This window comes from Enhydra lutris, unplaced genomic scaffold (genome assembly GCF_002288905.1).
Source record: "Enhydra lutris kenyoni isolate GAN:26980312 unplaced genomic scaffold, ASM228890v2 scaffoldscaffold7, whole genome shotgun sequence".
NCBI classification, from domain to species: Eukaryota; Metazoa; Chordata; class Mammalia; order Carnivora; family Mustelidae; genus Enhydra; species Enhydra lutris.
Window position 1 is genome coordinate 29263782 of NW_019154091.1, and position 21481 is coordinate 29285262.

General features: G+C 41.1%; 1 protein-coding gene across 3 annotated transcripts in view; it reads right to left on the reverse strand.

The window, feature by feature from the left end:
- Positions 1–8615: 8615 nt before the first annotated feature.
- LOC111142179 (leucine rich repeat containing G protein-coupled receptor 5) overlaps positions 8616–21481 on the reverse strand; it is a 122860-nt gene continuing 109994 nt past the window's right edge. For all 3 annotated transcript variants that reach the window (XM_022495189.1, XM_022495188.1, XM_022495186.1), the window contains 7 exons: positions 20249–20314; positions 19257–19328; positions 15183–15254; positions 14276–14401; positions 13009–13154; positions 11348–11431; positions 8616–9703 (listed from right to left, as the gene is read on the reverse strand). In XM_022495189.1, coding sequence (XP_022350897.1) covers positions 8616–9703; positions 11348–11431; positions 13009–13154; positions 14276–14401; positions 15183–15254; positions 19257–19328; positions 20249–20314 — 1654 coding nt within the window. The remainder of the gene's footprint in view (positions 9704–11347; positions 11432–13008; positions 13155–14275; positions 14402–15182; positions 15255–19256; positions 19329–20248; positions 20315–21481) is intronic.

The window sequence follows — 21481 nt, forward strand, 5'->3', positions numbered from 1 at the left end:
GAGCCCTTATGAAGTACCAAACACTTTGTGCAATAGCAATTCCTCAGAGTAAGCTGTGAGGTAGATGCTATTATTATCCCCATTTTAGAGATGAAGAAATGGCTGCTTAGAAGAATTAAGGAATATGCTCATGATTAATTAAAGAATATGCCCATCCAGGATGAAGTAATATGCCACTTTGGCTGGTAAAATGGCAGCACTGGCACTCAGGGGTGGGACTGTCTGGCCAGGGGCCCTGCCATTCCCTTTGTCCAGATTTCCTATTTGAGAACAGAAAGGCAGTTTAAAAAATACGGTTTAGAGTGTTAGGCAAAAAACAAACCAAAAAACCCCCTCTGTGTAATATATATATGTTTTCTGTAAATGCAGGCTTCATTTTGGAAGTTATATAAACAGAACCAATAAACCAGTGAGTAACCAAATGAAGCAGAAAATATGGATCTGTGGAGGGGTTGGAGGTTCACTGCTATATTTCCCCCTGTGTCAGTGGAACCTGGGGGAGGTGGGGGAAGATCTTAGCTAGGAACTTAGGAAAGACAATTCAGCTGTATTTAAAAACATTTTGGATAGCGAAGGTAGGCATTTTAGTTGGGGAGGGTTTGTTTGTGAGAGATGGGAAATTAGCTCAAGTGAAAAAGGAGGTTAATTGAGAGGATACTACAATTTCGTGGACATCTAAGAGCAGGACAAAAGGCACAATCAGGCTACCCAGGGAATGGAACTTTCCAGAAAGTCAATCTTTTTTTTTTTTTTTAATTAATTCTTGGTCTCAAGGTATAAAATCTAATAGAATTTTTTTTAATCTTTTTTTAAAAGATTATTTATTTATTTGACAACAAGACAGGGAGAGAGGGAACACAAGCAGGGGGATCGGGAGAGGGTGAAGCAGGCTTCCTGCTGAGCAGGGAGCCCAATATGGGGCTTGATCCCAGGACGCTGGGATCATGACCTGAGCCGAAGACAGAGGCTTTAACCCACTGAGCCACCCAGGTGCCCTGGAAGGCAGATGCTTAATGACTGAGCCACTTCTTTTCCTTTCTGCTTACTATACCAGTCTTTTGTTTTTCTCTGCAAAATGCCTTTTTCTGCTTTCCAAAACTTAACCTTACACATGGTTTTGACTTCTTGGGGTGTCCAATGCTAGCCAAAATTCTGTTTGAGCTTTCAGTTCAAGCACCCATCCCATCATCATCTGACTTAGTTAGACTGTCTTAATGTCCTAATTCTAAATTCTTTGAAAAGAGCATCTGATTGATCTGTCTTGAGTCAAGGAGAATGGATAGGTGTGGTGGCTGGGAAGCAACTGCAAACATGGTGCATGGGCTGGACAAGTATCTCCAATCTCTCTCCCTTCGTAAGGAAAATAAAAATTTGTCACATCTATAGAACAGGCCAATCAAGAGCCCCCAGACTCTCCTAAAAGACCCATTTGCCCATGGCTGCCTGAGAGGGAGGTGACTCTGGCTTGTTCCTTAAGTGCTGATGGTCAGGGTTTTGAACATGTGACCCTGACTTTTCCTTATCACTACCATGATTAATTGGATCAGAAAGGGTTACATGACCCAGAGGCAGCATTTCCTTCATCTGGGTAGTGATCTCTGAGATTGCCTAGCCCTCAAAGCTCTGCTCCACAGGGACAACAGTGATCAATCTTTACCTCTTGAGTAGGAATGGAAGATACAGAATGAGCCAAGGCAAGGAGAGCAAGTGAGAGTCCTGAAGTGAGACCTAGGGGATGGTGGGGTCCTCTTGGGAGATACTAGGCTGAAGTCACGAATGATCCCAAGTTATAAATAACCAAATTAAAGAGAACTTACAGACTAGAGATGGTCAGTTGGTAGCAATAGAAGTAGTTGAAGCACAAAGACTGAGTCACTTTGAAGGTGAGAGATCCATAAATTTAAAGAGTAACAAGAATTTCCATTCCTAGAATTGAGTTGAAGGTTTCTAGTTCTCCAACACCACACTAAGGTTCTAAAGCCTTTTTATTGTCCCTGTGCTCCTATGAGATTCCGTTTTTTAAAAAAATATATTTATTTGAGAGAGAGAGAAAGAGAGAAATAGTGTGGGTGCACAGAAGGATCAGGGACTGAGGGGGAGGGGAAGAAAAAATCTCAAGCAGACTCTCTGCTGAGTGTGGAGCTCAATGCGAGCCTCACAATCCTGAGATCATGACCCAAGCTGAAATCAAGAGTTGAACACTCAGCTGACTGAGTCACCCAGGTGCTTTCCTTATGGTCACAGGTGTCCTCCCAACTACTCTCTATTCTCCCTCATTACTTATGATCGAAAGAGCCTAATTTACCACTATCGCTGACTCTGTCACTCCAGTATTTTCAAATGTACGGCTTAGGGTGAAAATACAGGGAAGGAAGAAGAAAGACAAAAAGGGAAATATAAGGACTTGAACTAACTACAGAGAGAATTTGATATGTGATGCTTCAACTTGGTGACCCATGATCTTCGGGCTGGTACATGCTGGGACTTTGTGCTGTGGCTCTCTGGCTTATTTGGCCTTTACCGGCCCCTCTCACAGGCTTCAAACCTACTTTCACCTTAGGGAGTTGATACTGTTTCATCAGTAGTTTGAGGAAGAATGAGAGACAGTGAAGGGCTGGAGAAATTAAGAGACTTGCCCAGGATTCCATAGCAGGTTTCTAAGAAGGGACTTTAAATCCCAAGTCTTTACTCTTCATCGTCACTAAATGAATGGTCTGAATGTCCATCACTCATGACGTAGAGCTATGTACTCTAGGTTTCAGGATGTTGATTTAGGATCTCACTGCCTTCCCCCAACAAATTCCTGTCTCCAAAATTTCCTCTACAGTCCTGACACCAATTCCCATGTGTGGGTTTCCTTCCAACAACCACAATTCAACCCTCCCCCACCCGCTGCCCCCTTGGTTCAGATGCCAGTTGCAAATCCCAGGTCGTTACCTTCTGACAAACTTCCTACAAATGAGATGTTTCAAAGACACCCTCCTAGAGTTCAATTAATTTGCTAGAGCAGTTCATGGGACATAGAGGAACATTTTACCGAGGTTACCAGTTTATTATAAAAGGATATAACTCGGTAGCAGCCAGATGGAAGAGATGCATACAGCAAAATATGGGGAAAGGCACTTCTTCCATGCCTTCTCCATGGGAGCCACTCTCCCCAAATCTCCATGTGTTCACCAACCTGGAAACTCTCTGAATCCCATCCTTTTGGATTTTCATGGAGGCTTCATTACATAGACACGATTGATTAAATCATTGGCCATTGGTGGTTGAACTCAATCTCTAGTCCCCTCCCCTCCCAGGAGATCAAGGGCAGGGTCAGGGCTTGGGGTGGGGGATAGAAGGTGGTGGGAGGGTGGGGGGAGTACACAGAAAGTTCCAACCCTCTAATCACAGGGTTGGCTCCCCTGGCAATCAGCTTCCATCCTTAGGTGACCTAGGGATCTCCCCAAAGTCATTCATTAACATAAAAACTCACACCTACATGGTTTTCATCACTTAGGAAATTCCAAGGGTTTCAAGAACTCTGTCGGGAATGGGGAACAAGACCAAATACATATTTCTTATTATAAATCATAATACCACACTTTCCAAGAATTCATCTAAAACACTGAGAGTTGATTAGTTAACCATTATTTAATCTAGTTTCTCATTTAATGTAATAGACTTTCTTTGGTACCCAAGACATCTGATGAAGTGAATCTTCCTTAGGTTAAGCCCAATTCTGTCTCCCTGAATAATCTGCCAATTGGTTTTTCTTCTCTAAAAAAGTAATTTGGCTCATCCTGTGACTGCCTTTCAATTGCTACTAAATAAAACGCAAGTTTTAATCATAGCTCCTCATTTTTGATCTTAGGGATTTACTTCTCACTCTGACTCTCAGTTTATCTACAAAATAGCAAGTCCTGCTTTGCTTATGTCATAGGGCCGTTGGGAAAGGGGGAAAAGACAGCAATCATTTATTAAACATCTGCTCCATTCCAGGTGCTGCGATGAGAGATTTAATACACTGAGCTATTAATACTTCCAGTCATATGAGGCTGATGATATTTTCTCATTTGAGTGGGGACAAAGTAGAGGCTAAGAAAAATTAAATATTTTGCCCAATTATAATACAGGTAGTAATAGAAGTAGGATTTGAATGCAGGTTTGACTAGTGGCAAATCCCTGGACTTAACCATTCTATTTGGACTGCTATGAGCTGGTACTTAAGAAAGCACTTAATAAATTTCAATTATTCAAATTTTTCAAGTGTTCTTCTTGAGCTTTCTTTTCTCTGGGGGAAACATTCTCAGGCTTTTCTTTTTAAAGATTTTATTTTTAAGTTCTCTCTACACAGTACAATGTGGGGCTCAAACTTACAAGCCCAACCAAGGTCAAAAGTTGCATGCTCTACCTACTGAACTGGCTGGGCACCCCTATTCTTAATTTGATGAGCTATCATTTCCCTATCCTATATCATTAAATTTCCTGTCCTCATGGATTAAGATGGTTTTTTGTTTTGTTTTCTTTCTTTCTTTCTTTTTTGTGAAAACGAGAGGTAGTACTGACTGCAGGTTTTTAACATTCTATTTAAAATGTAGTAACCAGAAAGGGAAGTCATGTCTAAATGTGGCTAGAGTTGGAAAACCCAGGTTGCACAGTGCTTCTCCAGCATATCACATTCATTTTCTTCTAGTTTCTTCATCCAGACAAGCTAAAGCTTTGTTATCAACCTCCCCAACAAGCTTCGAGGATCAGACATGCTGGAACTTGGGTTTGAGATGAATGAGCCAGTGTCAAATCTGAGTCCAGCATCTTTAGAAATGTTCATAAGAAGGTCACTAAAGTGGGGTACGGTTACAGAGCCTGTGACGACTTCACTTGCAAGGAAATGCCACCCAAACCTAACTATATTTTCGGGCCTCTGAGGCCTAAGAAAGAAAATTGTCAGTGTTTAGTGGCTTGGAGGGGAATGGTCTCTTTCATCTACATAGTGCAGCTGTAAAATACAATTTCCAAATGCTGAAGAGCGTGTATGGAGCTAGTGGGATCACAGGGAGCCCCGTCTCTTTCTCGGGGACTTATTCTTTTGTTGGCGAATGGGCCCCTGAGCTACATGTAGTGACAAGATAAAGAAAAAAAGCAAAACACTGTTATTTTTTCAGATGTTGAAGCTTTTCAGGTTCTAAATAAGCAGGCTGTTGCTAATTTTATTACTTTTTACTACCTTGTTTTTCCACTTTTGGCCAAAACAAAATGATGTTTTCTGTTTTGTATGAGAATGATTCTCTCTAGTAACCATTCTAAGAAAAAATTATGTGCAATAACAGCCACCTAATATACTTTTATATTAAAATGTCATCTAACATGATTTGTTGTGGGCGACATAGGAAGAGGAAAACTAAAAATGATGAGTTTTTCTGATGGAACTAGTTGAATGCTAAAGCAAGGGTAGCTCCTTTTTGAATAGTATTTTAGTTTAAAAGGCGCCTTTCCAGAGAGAACCTTTCTCAAGCTCTGCATCGCAAATAACATGCCAGTCACTCCTGCCACGCTCTTCAAGCTTCCTTTCCTCCATTCATGTTTCTGTCATGTATTTCCTTGTTTAGATTTGCTTATTGTCTCTCTCTCCTTCATTAGAGTGCAAATTCCAGACCATGTTTTGCATAGAAACCCCCAAGCATAGAACACTGCCTGTATAGAGGCACATAGTATTTGTTGAATGAATGAATCCATTTTGAAAACGTAAAGTTAATCACTTACTATAGGCTAGACGACCAGTTTACAGTCTTTTGGTTTTTGTTTTCGTTGTTGTTCCGTCTGTCGAGCTTATTATATAGCCTTTCTTCTTCTCGCTGTAGGTTTATTTGTGGATGTAATTCCAGCCGTTCTGACTTACTGTAATACAGTGCAGAGCATTGATCAGACACTTAACAAAGCAGTGTTTGCCGTGAGGTGTATTATAATTAAGTTTTGCTAATAAAGCAATAGAGTTTGTGGATTTTTAAAGAAATGCACTAGAGTGGATTTTTTCCCCTTTAAAAAAGTTACATCACTGACTTGTGCTTTCCTGAGTGGGACAGAAAGAGGTGGGCTGTCAGGACTTGTTCCTAACTTTAGGTACCCAAAAGCAAGTATGTTGAGAAGGAGGACTGAGATCCATTGTTCTAAAAGCAACTTTTGTATCCACTATCTGGGGTCAGAGGAAGGAGACCGTGTTAGAGCCCTTGTTTCAGCTGAAGACAAACCAAGTGCGGGCAGCACAGTAGACATCCTGGGATGCCTGTTAACTCCGTTAGGTTGAAGCATAGGGTTCTAGCTGATGAGTGGGTGATGATCTCAGTGCCAGCTACCCTGAGGGTGCTCAGTAAGTATGGGTCCTCTTAGCAATAATGCTGGGCCTCCAACCAGACTTGACAGTTTCATTTTGTGACCTGTATGGGGACAGCAGGAATCACTGCTGAAGCTGCAAGGGTTTGGCACAAGACGTTAGGAAAGTCACTTCTTTTCTTATGTTTTGGGGGATGGGAACTGAAGGGGAACAGTGCATTGCTTTGTGCCCTGAGAATTGCATGTCCTTAGAGAACGTTTTGGCCTTGACATGGTCATGAAATATGTTTTTTTTTTAAAGGAAGAATTTATAGAAAACTCATGTTCATGTTGAATAATTTTAAGATTGATTTGTTATTTATATATTTCTTTCTAGTTGTGGAGTTTTTTTTCTTTTTATGTTGCAAAAGAAATAGGTTCTGGCTATGAAATCCAAACCCTCACTGGGGACAATAAACTTTACCAAGTCATTTGCCTTGACAAAATGGCTTATTAGTCCTACTTAACACAATCCAGGAGTTGGTAAAGATATTTTGGTTTGTTCTTGTGAAGTGTTTACTTCTTATGGTAAGTCCAAAGTACCTAAAATATTGAGGTGAAAATACTTCAATAGCAAATGTACTTATACATTAGAAATAAAAAACACTTAGGAGACCATATATTTGCCTGTGGGCTCAAAAAGAGCTGAAGATACTTTGTTTTATAGTCACACGTTTTATTACAAATTTCTTTTATTTTGTACCCAATAGAAAAGCAAGTTTGGAATCTATTTACAAGTACTATACATTTACACATATTATATACAGTTAATGAATTTAAAGAAAACGGGCAGAGAAACACAATATATATGGAAGAATATGCCACTGTACATGGTTTATTATCATGGTCCTTAGTGTTACTGAATCTTTATTGTAGTAATAAATACAGTTCTATATTTACACATCTTATAAAACATCTCATAAATGTATTTTTTTCAATTCCAAGTTAAAACATCTGATCAAAATAAACATGCTTATATAAAAATAAATCTACCTAACAGTCTTTTGATTTGGATGTACTGAAGCTAATGTAGTATAATAGAAGTTACAAATTAATCCTTTGACCTTTAGTATTTAATAATTTTACTTCTTAAAATACTTAACACATGTATTACATATGGAATAAGCACAGAAGTCATGTTCCTGACATCACGTGGGTTGGTCCAGAGACAACACAGCTAAAACCAAGCTAAATAAACAGGATATGTTACCAAATCCCTGTTGAGTCCAAAGTGGTTTCAGACACCGTTGCGAGAACTACTAGAGATACACATGTGTGAAGTGATGATGCCTGTGCATTTAATTTATGTCGGTCTGCATTTGGTCATTTCCTAAAGATGCACATTAGTTTGAATCAACTGAAAAGACCTCCTGCAAGAAGTGTGCACTCACCTGAAAACAACAACAACAACAACAAAACAAACAAACAAAAAAACCCCAAAACCTCCCAGGTTGCTCACCATCTTTTCTAGGTATATCCATTGCCAGCAACGGACTTTTCTTCTGAGTTCTGGACAGCAAGGAGTTAACAATGAATTAGACAAAGCAAACTTCACTTCTACATGATTGCCTTCATGCCAATTTAAGAATTTAAGTTTATTTTCCTTTCAAAATATTTGTAGGCAGTTTTACTTCACTGAGGTGGAACCATCTCATGCTGATACATAAAAATCTGGCATGACTAGAAAGGATGTGAATCTAACTAGGAATGCCCTACATTATCCATTCAGGAGGGGACTGGTGACTGGAAGGATCCTTTGTGAGGAAAGGTAAAGGAGGGCTAAAACATCCACATGGTCATTAAAACGAACTCCTACTGGTCACAGCCTCGACTTCGTCATGTAGGCCATTTAAAACCCTATTTTCCAAACACCTCTCACCATCTTTTGAGGGGTTTTTCAGGTTTAAAACCTCTTTTGTAAGTGAGTAGTTCTGCCTCTCTCCCCAAATAACTAGATTGGTGAGTTGAAAAAGAATCTGGTTGAAATCATGGAGAATCTCTTTTGAACATTTCAGATCTGTTTTTTAAAAATCTGGGCATACCTAAATAGTGTGACTGATCTATCTCTTATATCTGAATGAGTTATACAAGCAGCAGTTAGACTTACTTTTCACTCTCCAGTATCAACAGGTTTTCAGCTTTTTCCACACTGAGAGATACCAAAAACAAAGTTTCCACCAACTATTCTTAGTTACTGCTCTGATGTACCCACTCTCATGTTTTTGGGTTTTCAATGTTTAAAAACTTTTTCTCCCACAGGTGAATTAAAGACATGGGACAAATGCCACAGATGAAAGGTGACAGCTTTCGGTCACTGGGTAAGCTGGTGGTGACACGGAATTGGAAGGCAGGTCGTAGGCAATGCTGGAGCTGGTGAAGGTTACCAAGGCTTGGGTTGAGTCACAGGACTGCTTCTCGACATCATCAGAGTTAATAGATATCAGGCTTGGGTTTCTCGATCTGGTCCAGAAGTGGGGTTGTTTTCCCAGGCTCCCCAGATCCTCCTTAAAATGGGGATTGAAGAGGATGTAGAGAAGGGGATTGAGGCAGGCAGGAAGCGGGACAATCACCAGGAGGATAAACTTAATTACTTCAGGACTGATAAAGGTGAGGTTTAGTAATGAGGAGAAGGACAGGAAGGCCACGGGACAGTAAAGGATACAGTTGGTGAAGAGCAAGAGAGCAATGTGCTTCACCATAGAACAGTCCCACATGTTCTCTAGGTCTCCCTTTTCCAAATTGCAGTAGAGCTTGGTGTAGGCAATGGTCATCACCAGGAAGCAAAGAGAGTTGAGCAAGACAAGCGCAACCATGTAGCCTGTGGTGCTGGGATCGCCAAAGGGCAGGGGGAGGCAGAGTGGGGAGGCGCTGAACTCACTGCCCCCTAGCAACGGAACTGTGGCGATGGTCAAGGCCAGCACCGCGCAGAGCAGAATGACTGCTTTCAGACAGGAAAAAGGAGTTTTCCTTTCAAATTTTGCAGAGCACCTAACAGAGAAGCCACGCTCCAGGGCCGCCAGAGTGAGCAAGAAAACAGATGATTCCGAAGCAAAAATGGACAAAAAGCCGACGACTTGACAACCTACCCCTTGTTCCCACCACGCCCCATGCTGGGCAAAGCTGCCAAAAGTGAACGCATCCACACCCGCCAGCACAGCGCTGGAGACCCCCATGAGCATGTTCACAGCTGCTATTAACCCAATTAACAGTTTTATGGAGGAAATGTACAGAGGGGCTCTGAACACGGTCGAGGTCACCAAGGCATTGCAAGTAAGCGCCAAAATGGCAATGGTCCACACTCCAATTCTGATCAGCCAACTACCAAACAGGTACTCGCAGAGTTTGAAGGGGCCTAGAAGTCCAAGGAAGAAAAAGACTGGGTATCAAACTAGGGTTCACAACTTCTGCCACATTACCTTTTTGTTTCTCTTCTTAGGATGCCGAGAGAGAGGCCAGTAACAGCCAGAGTAGCACACAGTTCCCCTGTGGCGTGTTCTACTTTCTTTAACTACTGTGAAAACATGAACAGCTGGTGCTCATGTTTTGAACCTAAACACACAGAAATGGAGATGGGGAGTTTCAATCACTTGATTATGTTCCCCCAAATACAGTGGAGTTGGGGCCAGGTGAAAAGCCAGATCTCCTGGGCTTTTCATTATGTAGTTTTCCAGAATGCTTCAAAAATGTTCTGGAAGCAGAAAAAGAAAATCCCAGGGAAATACTCCATAATATTAGAAGGGGAAGTATGGGTATGATGAGAGTGCATTTCATGGAAATTTCATCTTAGGTTTGATGTTTGAGAGTAACAGAATCCTATTGTTGAAAATAAAGTATCAACCCTTCCCAGCTGCCTTCCACCCCGCACCCACCCTCCATGCCCCGAGCTGGCCCATCCTGTTCCTGGGAATGGGACAATTACATGAAGTCAATCTACACCTTTTTACTTGTCTGTATAAACTATTATTTGCTTTAATCAAATAGCTATTTAGGAAAGAGGAAATTTTATTTTATTTTAAGATTTTATTTATTTATTTGACAGACAGAGATCACAAGTAGGCAGAGAGGCAGGCAGAGAGGGAGAGAAGAGGAAGCCGGCTCGCTGCTGAGCAGAGAGCCCGATGTGGGGCTCGATCCCAGGACCCTGAGATCATGACCTGAGCTGAAGGCAGAGGCCTTAACCCACTGAGCCACCCAGGCGCCCCGGAAATTTTAAAAAATAAATGATTACATGAAGCAAGACTGCTATGTACTAGTTAAGGCTAGACTGCTGATATCATTTAAAAATTGCCTATATAGGGGCTCCTGAGTGGCTCAGTGGGTAAAAGCCTCTTCCTTTGGCTCAGGTCATGATCCCGGGGTCCTGGGATCGAGCCCCGAATCGGGCTTTCTGCTCAGCAGGGAGCCTGCTTCCCTCTCTCTCTCTGCCTGCCTCTCTGCCTACTTGCGATCTCTGTCTAATAAATAAATAAAATCTTTAAAAAAAATTGCCTATATAGGGCATCTGGGTGGCCCCGTTGGTTAATTGGACTCTTGGTTTTGGCTCAAGTCATGATCTCAATCAAGGTCATGGGATAGAGCCCTGAATCATCAATGTCGCTCAGCAGGGAGTCTGCTTGAGAATCTTTCCCTCCCCATCTGTTCCTCGAGAACTCCCCATCCCCCCACCCACAGCCTGTGCACGCTCCCCCACTCAGGTAAATAAAAAATTAAAATTAAATACATAAACACATAAATAAATAAAATCTTTTAAAAAAACTGCATGTGCTTGATTGGTTCTTCAGTTTTCATTAATCTTAATCAAGTCTTTCACAGAAACCCTGTCTATGAGGGCGGACCAAGTCTAGGGAATGGACATTTCTATTTTAAAGGTCCCCACAGGGATGGATATAAGAGCCTCAAAGGCAGCACGGATTTTGGTTTGAAGGGTGGCCAGTATGTCACTGATGGCCTCAGAGTCAGCGTGCGCATGGACAGCCCAGTTGTGGACCCTTCTCACCTGGGGAAGGTGAGCACTGCGCCGAATGAAGGACTTTCAGGTCTTCCTCAAAGTCCAGCAGGAAATCTTCAAGATCCCGCTCATCTGCAGGAATGAGAGGCCCTGGAATGAGGTTCTGTCTCTCCTTCCTGGGGACCACATCCCAGGACCACATCCTTAAGACATGAAAGGTCACAAAGGGAACTGAAGCCCAGATGTGCCACTTTTTCCTGAGCTCCGGCTTTCTGGCAATCTATTATAAAGTTGCTTTTGGATGTTCTACTTGAGCCACTATATGACATAGTATTCCAGATGAAGTGGGGGTGAGGGAGGGTAACCCCAGGCTCTGGGCCATAACACTTTAGCTCTCTCATTCTGTCCTTGTTCCCTGCAGCTCAGGATGGTCCCAAATTGCACTGACCTAAGTTGGAGAGAGGCTGTGGGCCTCTCTTTATCCAATTTTCCAGTGCTTAGATAGCTAGAGTGCCAAGGTTCTGGGCTGTGTTCTCTGAGCACGAGAAGAAGAATCAGGTAGATAAGTTTCTATCTTTCCTGGAGATTCTGCTTAACAAAGCACAAATCAAGTTACTGCTTAGTGCTTAGTTTAGCACCTATTTATGAAACAGGAGTTTAGTGACCTAACATACAGAATCACTGCCCGTAAACATGAACTCCCCGAAGAACTTTGTCTTTCTTGTCCATTATGTTCCTCCTGGTCCACAGTAGGCACTAATTTTTTTTTTCCTGAGTGAATGAATATAGTAGAAATTAACATGGATGAAGCAGCGAGAGCAAAAACTAAGGGAAAAATAGGAGCCAGATACATGCTGTGGCCTCAAACAAAAAAGCCAAAGCTAAAATATCAGCTCTTTAAACTGATGTGTGTACATACAGAGATGGTAAGTTAATAGTCAGACAGACGGAATCACACTTGCCTGGGAATCAACAAATCATTAGGGCCCAAAGGAAGAGAAGCCAGTCTGCTTAGACTTTGTGCAAACTTGCAGGGTTGGCAGGGAAAGGCAAATGGGGGCTGCCATGGCGTCTTCTCGTTACCACAGGTGTGGTTTCAGGGGCATTGCTGTCGGTTTAAGTAAGGTCTTACTTCAAGGAAAGCCAAGTGCTTTACAGACATGATCTCATTTCACCTTCCTGACAGATACCTCTATGGGGGGGGGGGGGGGGGGGGAGGAGAGAATGTTTTAGAATTAGTTGGATGAGAATTGGGATTCTTCAGCCCTTCTGCTGACCTATGGAGGCATCTAAATGCCTGTACTGGCTACTCCTCTCAGGTCCTAAGAATAAAAGAGGATTTTGTCTTCTGGAGAAAACCACTCAGAAACATGTTTTTTAAAAAAAGGTATCCATAAGGATGAGGCCCTTTTAAAAGCTTATGGAAATATTAACATCAATATTAAGAATTACCCCTGAGGACAGTCTATGCCATGGGGGATTGAATTGTAAATAAAAGTATGAAGAAATCACTTACGGAAAAGATGAACTTTTAGAACGAATCCCAAGGGATATTTCTCTTTCTTTGGGAGTCTTTAAGTAGTGAGATTGATGGCCAACTTGCTGGGGCTGGTTACATAGGGACTTGTCTGGAGTTCAGATGACTTGTTTGATGACTTTTCAAGACCCTTCTAGATACAATTTCATCACTGTGACATAGCAAGTCTTACCTTGAACTTGAAACATTCCAGCATCTTTCTTATGAAGGTCATCTGTACTGCTGTTGTCCTCTTTATTCCATTGATTAGATATTTTATAGACATTCTCACACACTCCAAATGCACAGCACTGGTAAGCATAAGGCATTTCTATAACCCTTTAAATGAACGAAATCAAACAAAAAACATAAACTTAAAGACACAGGTTGTTGAAGGTAGTGTTCATGTTCTTTCACTCAATAATTCTGTCTTTGGATCTTAGCCTTAATTAAGACACTAAAGTATTAACTGTGTACAAAGATGTTCATTACTGTACTATTTATAATAACAATGGAGTTGCCATGAAATGCTGATAATTGCTGAGGTTGAGTGATGCATATATTATATTATTTTCTCTACTTTGGTGCTTGAAAATTTCCATAATAGGGAAGTTAAAAAAATGACTGCTAGGAAAATTGTAGCACCATTAAAAAGTGCTTATGGTATGACATAATGTAAAGTAATGAAAACATGATGTAAGTTCGTATATGTACTGTAGTTCTAATGATTAAAAATACATTGGAAACAAAGTCTGAAAGGAAATAAAATAAAAAGTTGTTTAGGGGGTATTTTTAGATTTTTACTCTCTTCTACTTTCCAAACTCTCTTTTGGGGTTATGGTTTTAAAAGTATATGGAATGTCCTGTGGTTTAAAAAATACATATACATATGTATATACCCATACACGTACCTACATGCATATATATATATATATATATATATATACACACACATATATATATGTATATATATATATATACGCACATATATATATATATATATATATAGTCTTTCAAGGGATTTTTTTAACAGTAATAAGCACAATAGATTTTAAAGAGCATTACTTCCTCAAAGAAATATGAATTTAGTACATTTTATTAGAACATATAACAAGCTAGATAAAATTAAAAACGTAAGCAGTTTTTAACTACAATAATGTTATCATGTTATTTAATTACGTGTCCTAGTTTCTATCTCATGGATCGATGGTTTTCAAACTCTTCCCGTGAACACTAGGATTCTGGGAGGCATCTTTGAGGAAGAAAGGAAATGTGATCAGGAAGACGAAGTCTCCCCCTTCAGGGTTTGTCCTAACAATGCCCTAGGGGTGGGGGACTTGAGGGCATGAAATGCAATTCAAAAGAGTCCCATGACCTCATAAATTTTGAAAACTACTAGAACGCGTCTGTTATTTCGCATGACCACAAATGTATCTTATTAGTTTTAATGACAAACTCACTTGAGTTCTGGAAAGTTTTCAGATGATATCAAGCTCTGTAAGGCACGATTTCCTGTTAATTTTAAGTGAGTTAAACCATGTAACCCCGTTACAGGAAAAGACGACAGGCGGTTGGAGGATAGGTCCCTGTAAAACATCAAACAACAATTGGCTTTTGGTCTGTGTTTGCAGAAAGCATCGATGTTTTAAAAAAAAAAAAAAGGCAAACTTTTAGGTTTAGCTTCTGATCATTTTATGACTTAAAATCAGAATTGCAGGGGGGACTTGTTTCAACCACATCCAAATTGTAATTTCCATATTCAGCTTCATTTTGTCGGGTGGGGACATCAAAAATCAGTGGAAGGAGGTGCTAAAGCTAATTTGAAAAGTGATATTGAATGGATTAAGTTGGGCAGGAGGGGCAAGACGCTGTCGGGTTTATTCTCTTTCCTCCCCTTAACTCTGTCTGACCAGCAACTTCTCCTTTTGACAAGGGAGAGGGGAGAGGAAGGTGTAAGAAGCAGAGGGGAGGTGGCGTGGGGGTGGGGGACAGGACAGCAAAGTTTTCTCTCAGGATGGCAAATATGAAATGAAAACACTTTGGAACTGAAATGACATCTTATTCTATCCCACCTGATTGCTCAGCTAAAATGGAAAATGTCACCTCAATAACCAGAACCAGCTGTCACCCAGATCTTCAATTACACATGTCAGGCCACCCCCAACCCACTCCCCCCCACCCCCGTGGCCATGGAAGGACGGGGTGGGGGGGGGTCCTCTCTGGTCTGACTCAGCTCCAATGTCCAGAGCACTAACGGCCAGGCAATCCGTGCACGTGGCCTCTTCGGCAAAACCAACATTTTTGATGAATTTAGGTGGCCCCCCAATTATTTAAAACATGCCATAAACAAGTCATGAAAATACTCACAGCTTTCTTAGAGATGGCAAAGTGGAAAACGCATTGGGATGAATGATGGCGATTTTGTTCCAGGCTAAATTCCTATTTAAAAAAAATAATGAGGCAAGTGAGAGGATTGTATATTAAAAAAAAAAAAAGATTGTGTGAAGTTTTACCACATATTCGTTCTTCTGCCAAAACTTAACTTCCATTCAGGACATAGCAATAAGCTTATCAAATCAGCTTTCAGAGAAAGGTATTAGTAGTATCAAGTGACTGAAGAGGGGACTTTAAATCAAACTTGTTTTAAAACAATCAAGGAAAAATCACGCAAGTGGATATTTTAGATTTTACTCTCTGTTAAAATGTTGACTAAAACATGGCCGTGAAATTTTATGGGGGCACTTCTGAGATGAGCAGAGGTGGAGGAGGAGTTAAGACGCAGGACTTCCGAGGGTCTTCCTCTGGCGAATTGGAAGTAGATAAAATGTCCTGCACATGTAATGAAACTCAAAAACGCTTTCTGTACATTGTAGGGTAGGTCAGGCCGCAAGACAGACACTGAGAAGTATTAAAAAAAAAAAATCCCTAGGGGCGCCTGGGTGGCTCAGTGGGTCGAAGCCTCTGCCTTCGGCTCGGGTCGTGATCCCAGGGTCCTGGACGCTCTGCTCGGCGGGGAGCCTGCTTCCTCCTCTCTCTCTGCCTGCCTCTCTGCCTACTTGTGATCTCTGTCAAATAAATAAATAAAAATCTTAAAAAAAAAAAAATCCCCCCCCCAAAAAAAAAAAATCCCCAGTAAAGGAGATGCACATTTAAATTCTTAACTGCAAAATAAATAGAAAAGGGGCTAATGTGTCGAAAATAAAATCCTTTAATAACAAAGAAAACCTACAATCTATGGAGAAATAAAATTCACTCAAAACACACACACACACACACACACACACACACACACGCTGAAATGTAGATGATTCAGCAGGAATAAGGACTTCCACATTTCACAAAAGGAACAATGAACTTAAAATTTGTCCTTTCAGAATGCCTGACTAATAAATGTAATGGAAGTGTAGACAACTGAGGAAATTGAAAGGGATTCGGGTCACCTTTTCTCTAGCTCAGAGGAGTGATTTATTTAGGATACAGGGCCTCCTGAGTTATCTTGGATAAATGGTCTTTACAGAATATTTATATTCTCATTTGAAAGGCTCCCTACGCTGGATGAAACTGGAAGTCTTTTTATTTTGATCCCTCATGGATCCCAGAACAGAAACAGTTTTGGCTAACAAGGGGAGGAAATGGCAGGGAAGGAGTGGGGAAGCTCCAAATGGGGATTCGGTAAATTGAATGAGGAGGCTGTCTCCTCCTGAGCTGCTCCTAATGTCTCTGTCCTTCGAGGGGAGCAGGTCCTACCACCTGTCCAAGTCCCTGGTGGCTTCAGCTGGAACAAGAGTGCCCCCCAGTGAGCCTCACGGTACAGAATATCAGGAATGCAGGCTGAGTCCGGTCATGGGTCCCTATAGCACTTTGGCGGGTTTTCGAGTAAATATGGGAGAATTTGTATGTTCAAAGGACTGTAATTCCTCTCCTGTTTGTACACCTGTGTGCTGGAGTCCTCCCAGCAGCCCCCGAGGAGCCATTTCTGCTCTCCAGCCCTGTTCCGTGCCTGGGGCTGACCCTGCAGGTGGCTCCCTACTGGTCGCAGCTAGATTCCCAGTGGAAGCCCAGGAGAGAGAACTTGGGCACTGGTCCTCCTTCTCTGCTTGGGAATCTTGTCTTTGGTGGCAGGTGCACACTTTCTCAACCACGGCCTCCCTCCTCTGTGTTTCTGTAGCCTCAGCCTTGGCCACATGGTTGGTTTCTGCCTACCCATGCCTCGCTTGCTCTCATAACCGTCAGCACAACTCTAAGAGGTGGGTGTTGTCATTAGCCCCATTTTACTGGTGAGGAGTGATGCACAGAGCAGTAAGGGACTTGCTCCAAGTCACAGAATCATCTCAGGAGCTGGGATTCCAACTCGAGCTGACTGACATCAGAGTCCCTATCTTTTGTTCAAAACATGTTCGAAATTCTTGAGTAAATAACAAGAGAGCCACTGCACTAGACCCTCGGGGGGTGGGGTGGATGATTAAAAAAGTTCTTGTCATCTTTGGGTAGGGCACAGTCTACGCATGGCAGTGCCGAGGGTTGAGTCCTGTGGCAGGGCGTGTGCAAAATGCATCAGAGTGGCATGGGCTCATGGCAGATCTTGTTCTTATAAGGGCTCAGGCAGGGGGAAGTTGAGAGTGGGGAGGAACCCAATGGGCAGCAAGAACACTGGAGCTAGCCACCACGTGTCAGAGGCCTAGGAATGTGTGGCTGAGAGTCAGGAGGTTATACTATGAGGTTGGAGTCAGATTTTGAAGCTCGGTGCTGGGAAGTCTAGTCTCAATCTTGAAGACGATAGGAGACTAACGAGATTCTTGAAGCAGGGAAGCACCATGATTAGGTTTCTGTTTGAGAAAGATTCTCTTCAGAGAATGGGATGAGTGAGTGGAGACGGATGGTGGAAAGGCTGGTTAGGACGATGATGGTGGCGATCCACAGGAGTCATTCCGTGGGCCTGTGGCAGAAGAGTGGATGAACTGGAGGTGGCAGAGTTTGGTGGGTGACAGATGTGAAGTCTAAGGGGCAGGAGGAATTCAGGGAGACTCAGACATGGAGCCTTCTGGGTCTGTGTCTCATTCTTCTGGTGTCGTTAGAGGTCAATCTTTCATTTTGTGTGTATATGAAAAAAATATATAGATATTTTTGGTGAGAACATTTAAGTTCTACTCTGTTAGCAAATTTCAATGACATAATAGAGTGTTATCAACTATATCAGCCTTTTACAGGGAAACTGACTTTTGGAAACAGCCAGAACTCCAACTGGGTGAAAAAGTCAGGTAATGAAGTTAGGTAATGTATTTTTGTTTTACATTTACTAAAAAAAAGTAGAAGAACTTCACAAGCTGATACCAAAAATAAGGAAAGGGCAATATATTTAAATTCAGAACAAGATAGTTTTCAAGGTAAATTTTTAGGAGGAGATGATTCTTAAGTGTCAATTTAAAATGTTTTGAAGAGTGGTATTATTTTACTATGATATAGTCTCTTAAGTATTAAGAAAAACTTTAGGGAGTGCCTGCGTGGCTCAGTCAGTTAAGCACCAATGCTTGATTCTGGCTCAGGTCATGATCTCAGGGTCGTGACACTGAGCCCTGCCTTGGGCTCTACACTCAGTGGGGAGTCTGCTTGAGATTCTTTCTCCCTCTCCCTCTGCCCCTCCCACCCCTCTGTCTCTCAAATAAATAAATAAATCTTAAGAAAAGAAAAGAAAAGAAAAACTTTAGGAAAAAAGGAGTATTTAACAACATATACCAGAGTTTAAGCATTACATACTGTCATTATTCATCAAAATTACATTGAAATTTGGTTTCAAGATGAAAAAGATCTGTCACAGAAAACAATCTGTTATCAAGTTTTTTTTTTTTTAAATTTATGGCTGGTACATGGTGTTTTCACTCATAAAATGGAACTAGATACCATATTTACAATTTTTAGTCATCTGATCGACAGAAGCCTTTTTCAGGGCGTCTGTGCTCAAACTTTAGTGTACTTGTTAAAATGGCAATCGTTAGGATCCAACTCAGAGATTCTAACTCATGAAGCCCGTGAGGACCCGAAGCCAGCATTCTTTACAGTGGTCCCCAGAGGATTCGTAAGCACTCTGAGACACAGACTGAGAACCGTTGACCCAGAAAAAATGAACAGGCAGGAAGAATTGTGCAGTCGTTCCATTTCTGTGTGGAAAACGATCCCTACCCATTCCAGGCTGCTGACAGAAACATGTTTCATAGGCAAGTCAACAGCTTGGCCTCCTTCTTCTTTATCCAAGTTCCGTGTCAGAGAGCAGATGGCAAATTTACTACTTTTGAATATATTCCTGAAAATCACCATGAGCGAGAGATTTGCCTTTTCACAGCAAAAACAGGCACACAGGTCCAACAGTACCCGTATACAGTGGAAAGAAAATACCAGGGAAGAGAGTGCTTTGTGCGGGGGAAGGAGCTGGGAGGCAGTACTCACAGAGTTCGGAGGCTAAGCAACTGCTGGAAAGTGTCAACTTTAATTTCATAGATTTCATTATGTCGCAGGTCTCTGAAACGACAGAGTTCCAAAGATTGGTTTCAAAGATTAGTCTTCAGAGATCTTGTACAGAGGGATTACCTGCCCTCAATCAAAGGAACACAGGAAGTGTGACTACCAAGTGACTGATGAAAAATTTTTTTTTTTGCTTAAAGAAGAACATTCCAATTTATATACTGGAGTGTTGCCTCTCTTTTGAAGCAACAAGTTCCTCTGGGTGGGCGTAAGGCTGTATTCCGAATGCTGGCCTCGTTCAGTCACCTGGCTCTGCCTTCCGGGCCCTTCTAGAATTCTTTGAGGGTGTTCAAGAGTGTCAAATCCTTACCTTTTAAAAACAGATTTGCCTTTCTTTTTCTCTCTTAATTGCCCAAAGGCATTCAAAGAAAAACAAAGTGGGAAAAGATAGATGGTTAATATCATTTTGATCAAAACCAAAGTATGACTTTAAAGCAGTAAGACTCATGTTTTGTGGAGGCAATTTTAAGAAAGGAATGTTCAAATGTTTCCTGCCTAAGTGTCATCAACGGCATCTTGAATATGAAGAACATGGCACCTCCTCTAAGGATGGCTGCTGTGAAACAAACACCCGACAAAGCCCCTCCCATATTTACAAGTAACACCCCTCATTGGATATGTAAGTTTAGAAAAATCCCAAAGTTCCAATAACACTGAAGTTCTATTACAACACCAAGTTTGGGGTGGGAAAAGCACAATAAATGATTTAGTGACAGTACAGTGCATGGTAAAATAATATTATCTATTTTTCCCAGCTCAATAGCCATCCTACACAGTCACACTTTGTGTGTATGAGAAGGGAAAGCACCAAATGTCTCCCCAGTGAACCACGGGGGCAAGCAAACCAGTGACCCCTGGAAATGTGAGTTTTGGCTCTTGTTTTTTGTTAAGTGACTTAGAGACTCTGATAGACATACATTTTCTGAAGCTTTTGGCAGACTGAAAAACTGGGTAAATCTTCTAGCAGGTTGTAAGATAGATCTCTGGAAAACAGAAGGTACAAAAGAGAAAAATCTGTTACATATTAATCCTAAGGAAACATGCTTTGCTCTCCTTTCCCCTCCAAGATGATATATTTCCCAAAGGCAGACTCTGAATGTTTCCCCAGCCCTGACATGGAGCAGGTAGTCACAGGCATTATTGGATTAAGCATAGATCCAAACATTTACTGAAATGTAGCTGTTGTACTTCTTTAATTGATTTAAATAATTTACTTAGTGAATTTATTTATATTTTGTTAGTGATGATCTACAATGTCCTAGCTATTATCTTACTGAAATGAGTACAAATTAAATTAAATAATTGTTCCTCTCTAAGAGCTGCTATATCTCTATAGCTAAGAGAATCATTGTTGGTTCTTTTCTAATCAACTAAAAAAAAAACCCAACAACAATTCAAAACATAGCACTAATTTTGAAATCAATCACGGCAAGAGGGAAAAAAAAATCTAAGAAAGTCTTCAGCCAAAACTCAACAAATTACAGAATAACAAAAACATCTGGACATATTTATAGTATAATATAACTAATCTAAAACAAGCCATGGTAATTTGCAGAAAGCTTAAAAAAAGAAAGCTGGTAGATAAAGTAACATAGATACTTAAAAAAAAATCTTGTCTCATGTTTAAAAAGTTATCAGCTAATCAACTAACAACACACTTTCATGCCTGATTCTAATTCTTAAAACCAGACCACTACTATGCAACTGGAAAATCCATACTGCTTTCTAAGAGGCTTTTAAATTATTTTGTTCTTGTCATTGAGCACTCCATTCTACATTTTTTGAATGAATGGAATGTATATAGAAGACAGTTCATTTACTACACAAACATAATGCAGATGAAGCTGTTTTCAAACACAAATTTGTAGTTTATACTAGAGGTTTGAAAGACTAAACCAAACCAAACCAAACAAAAAACGAAAAAACCCCAAACCATACCCCACACCTGGGCACAAATATACCTGGTCAACAAAATGGTGTAAATTTTTTAAAAAGAGTGTATGTGAGAAAATGGACATACATATCATCACAGCTGATAATAATTTGGTTCACTTGTTCTCACAGACTGCAAGGGGACAAATCCTTCTGTGTACCTCTTAGTAGAAGATACAGAACACCTTTGACACAAAGACACAGGGGCACTTGTGCCT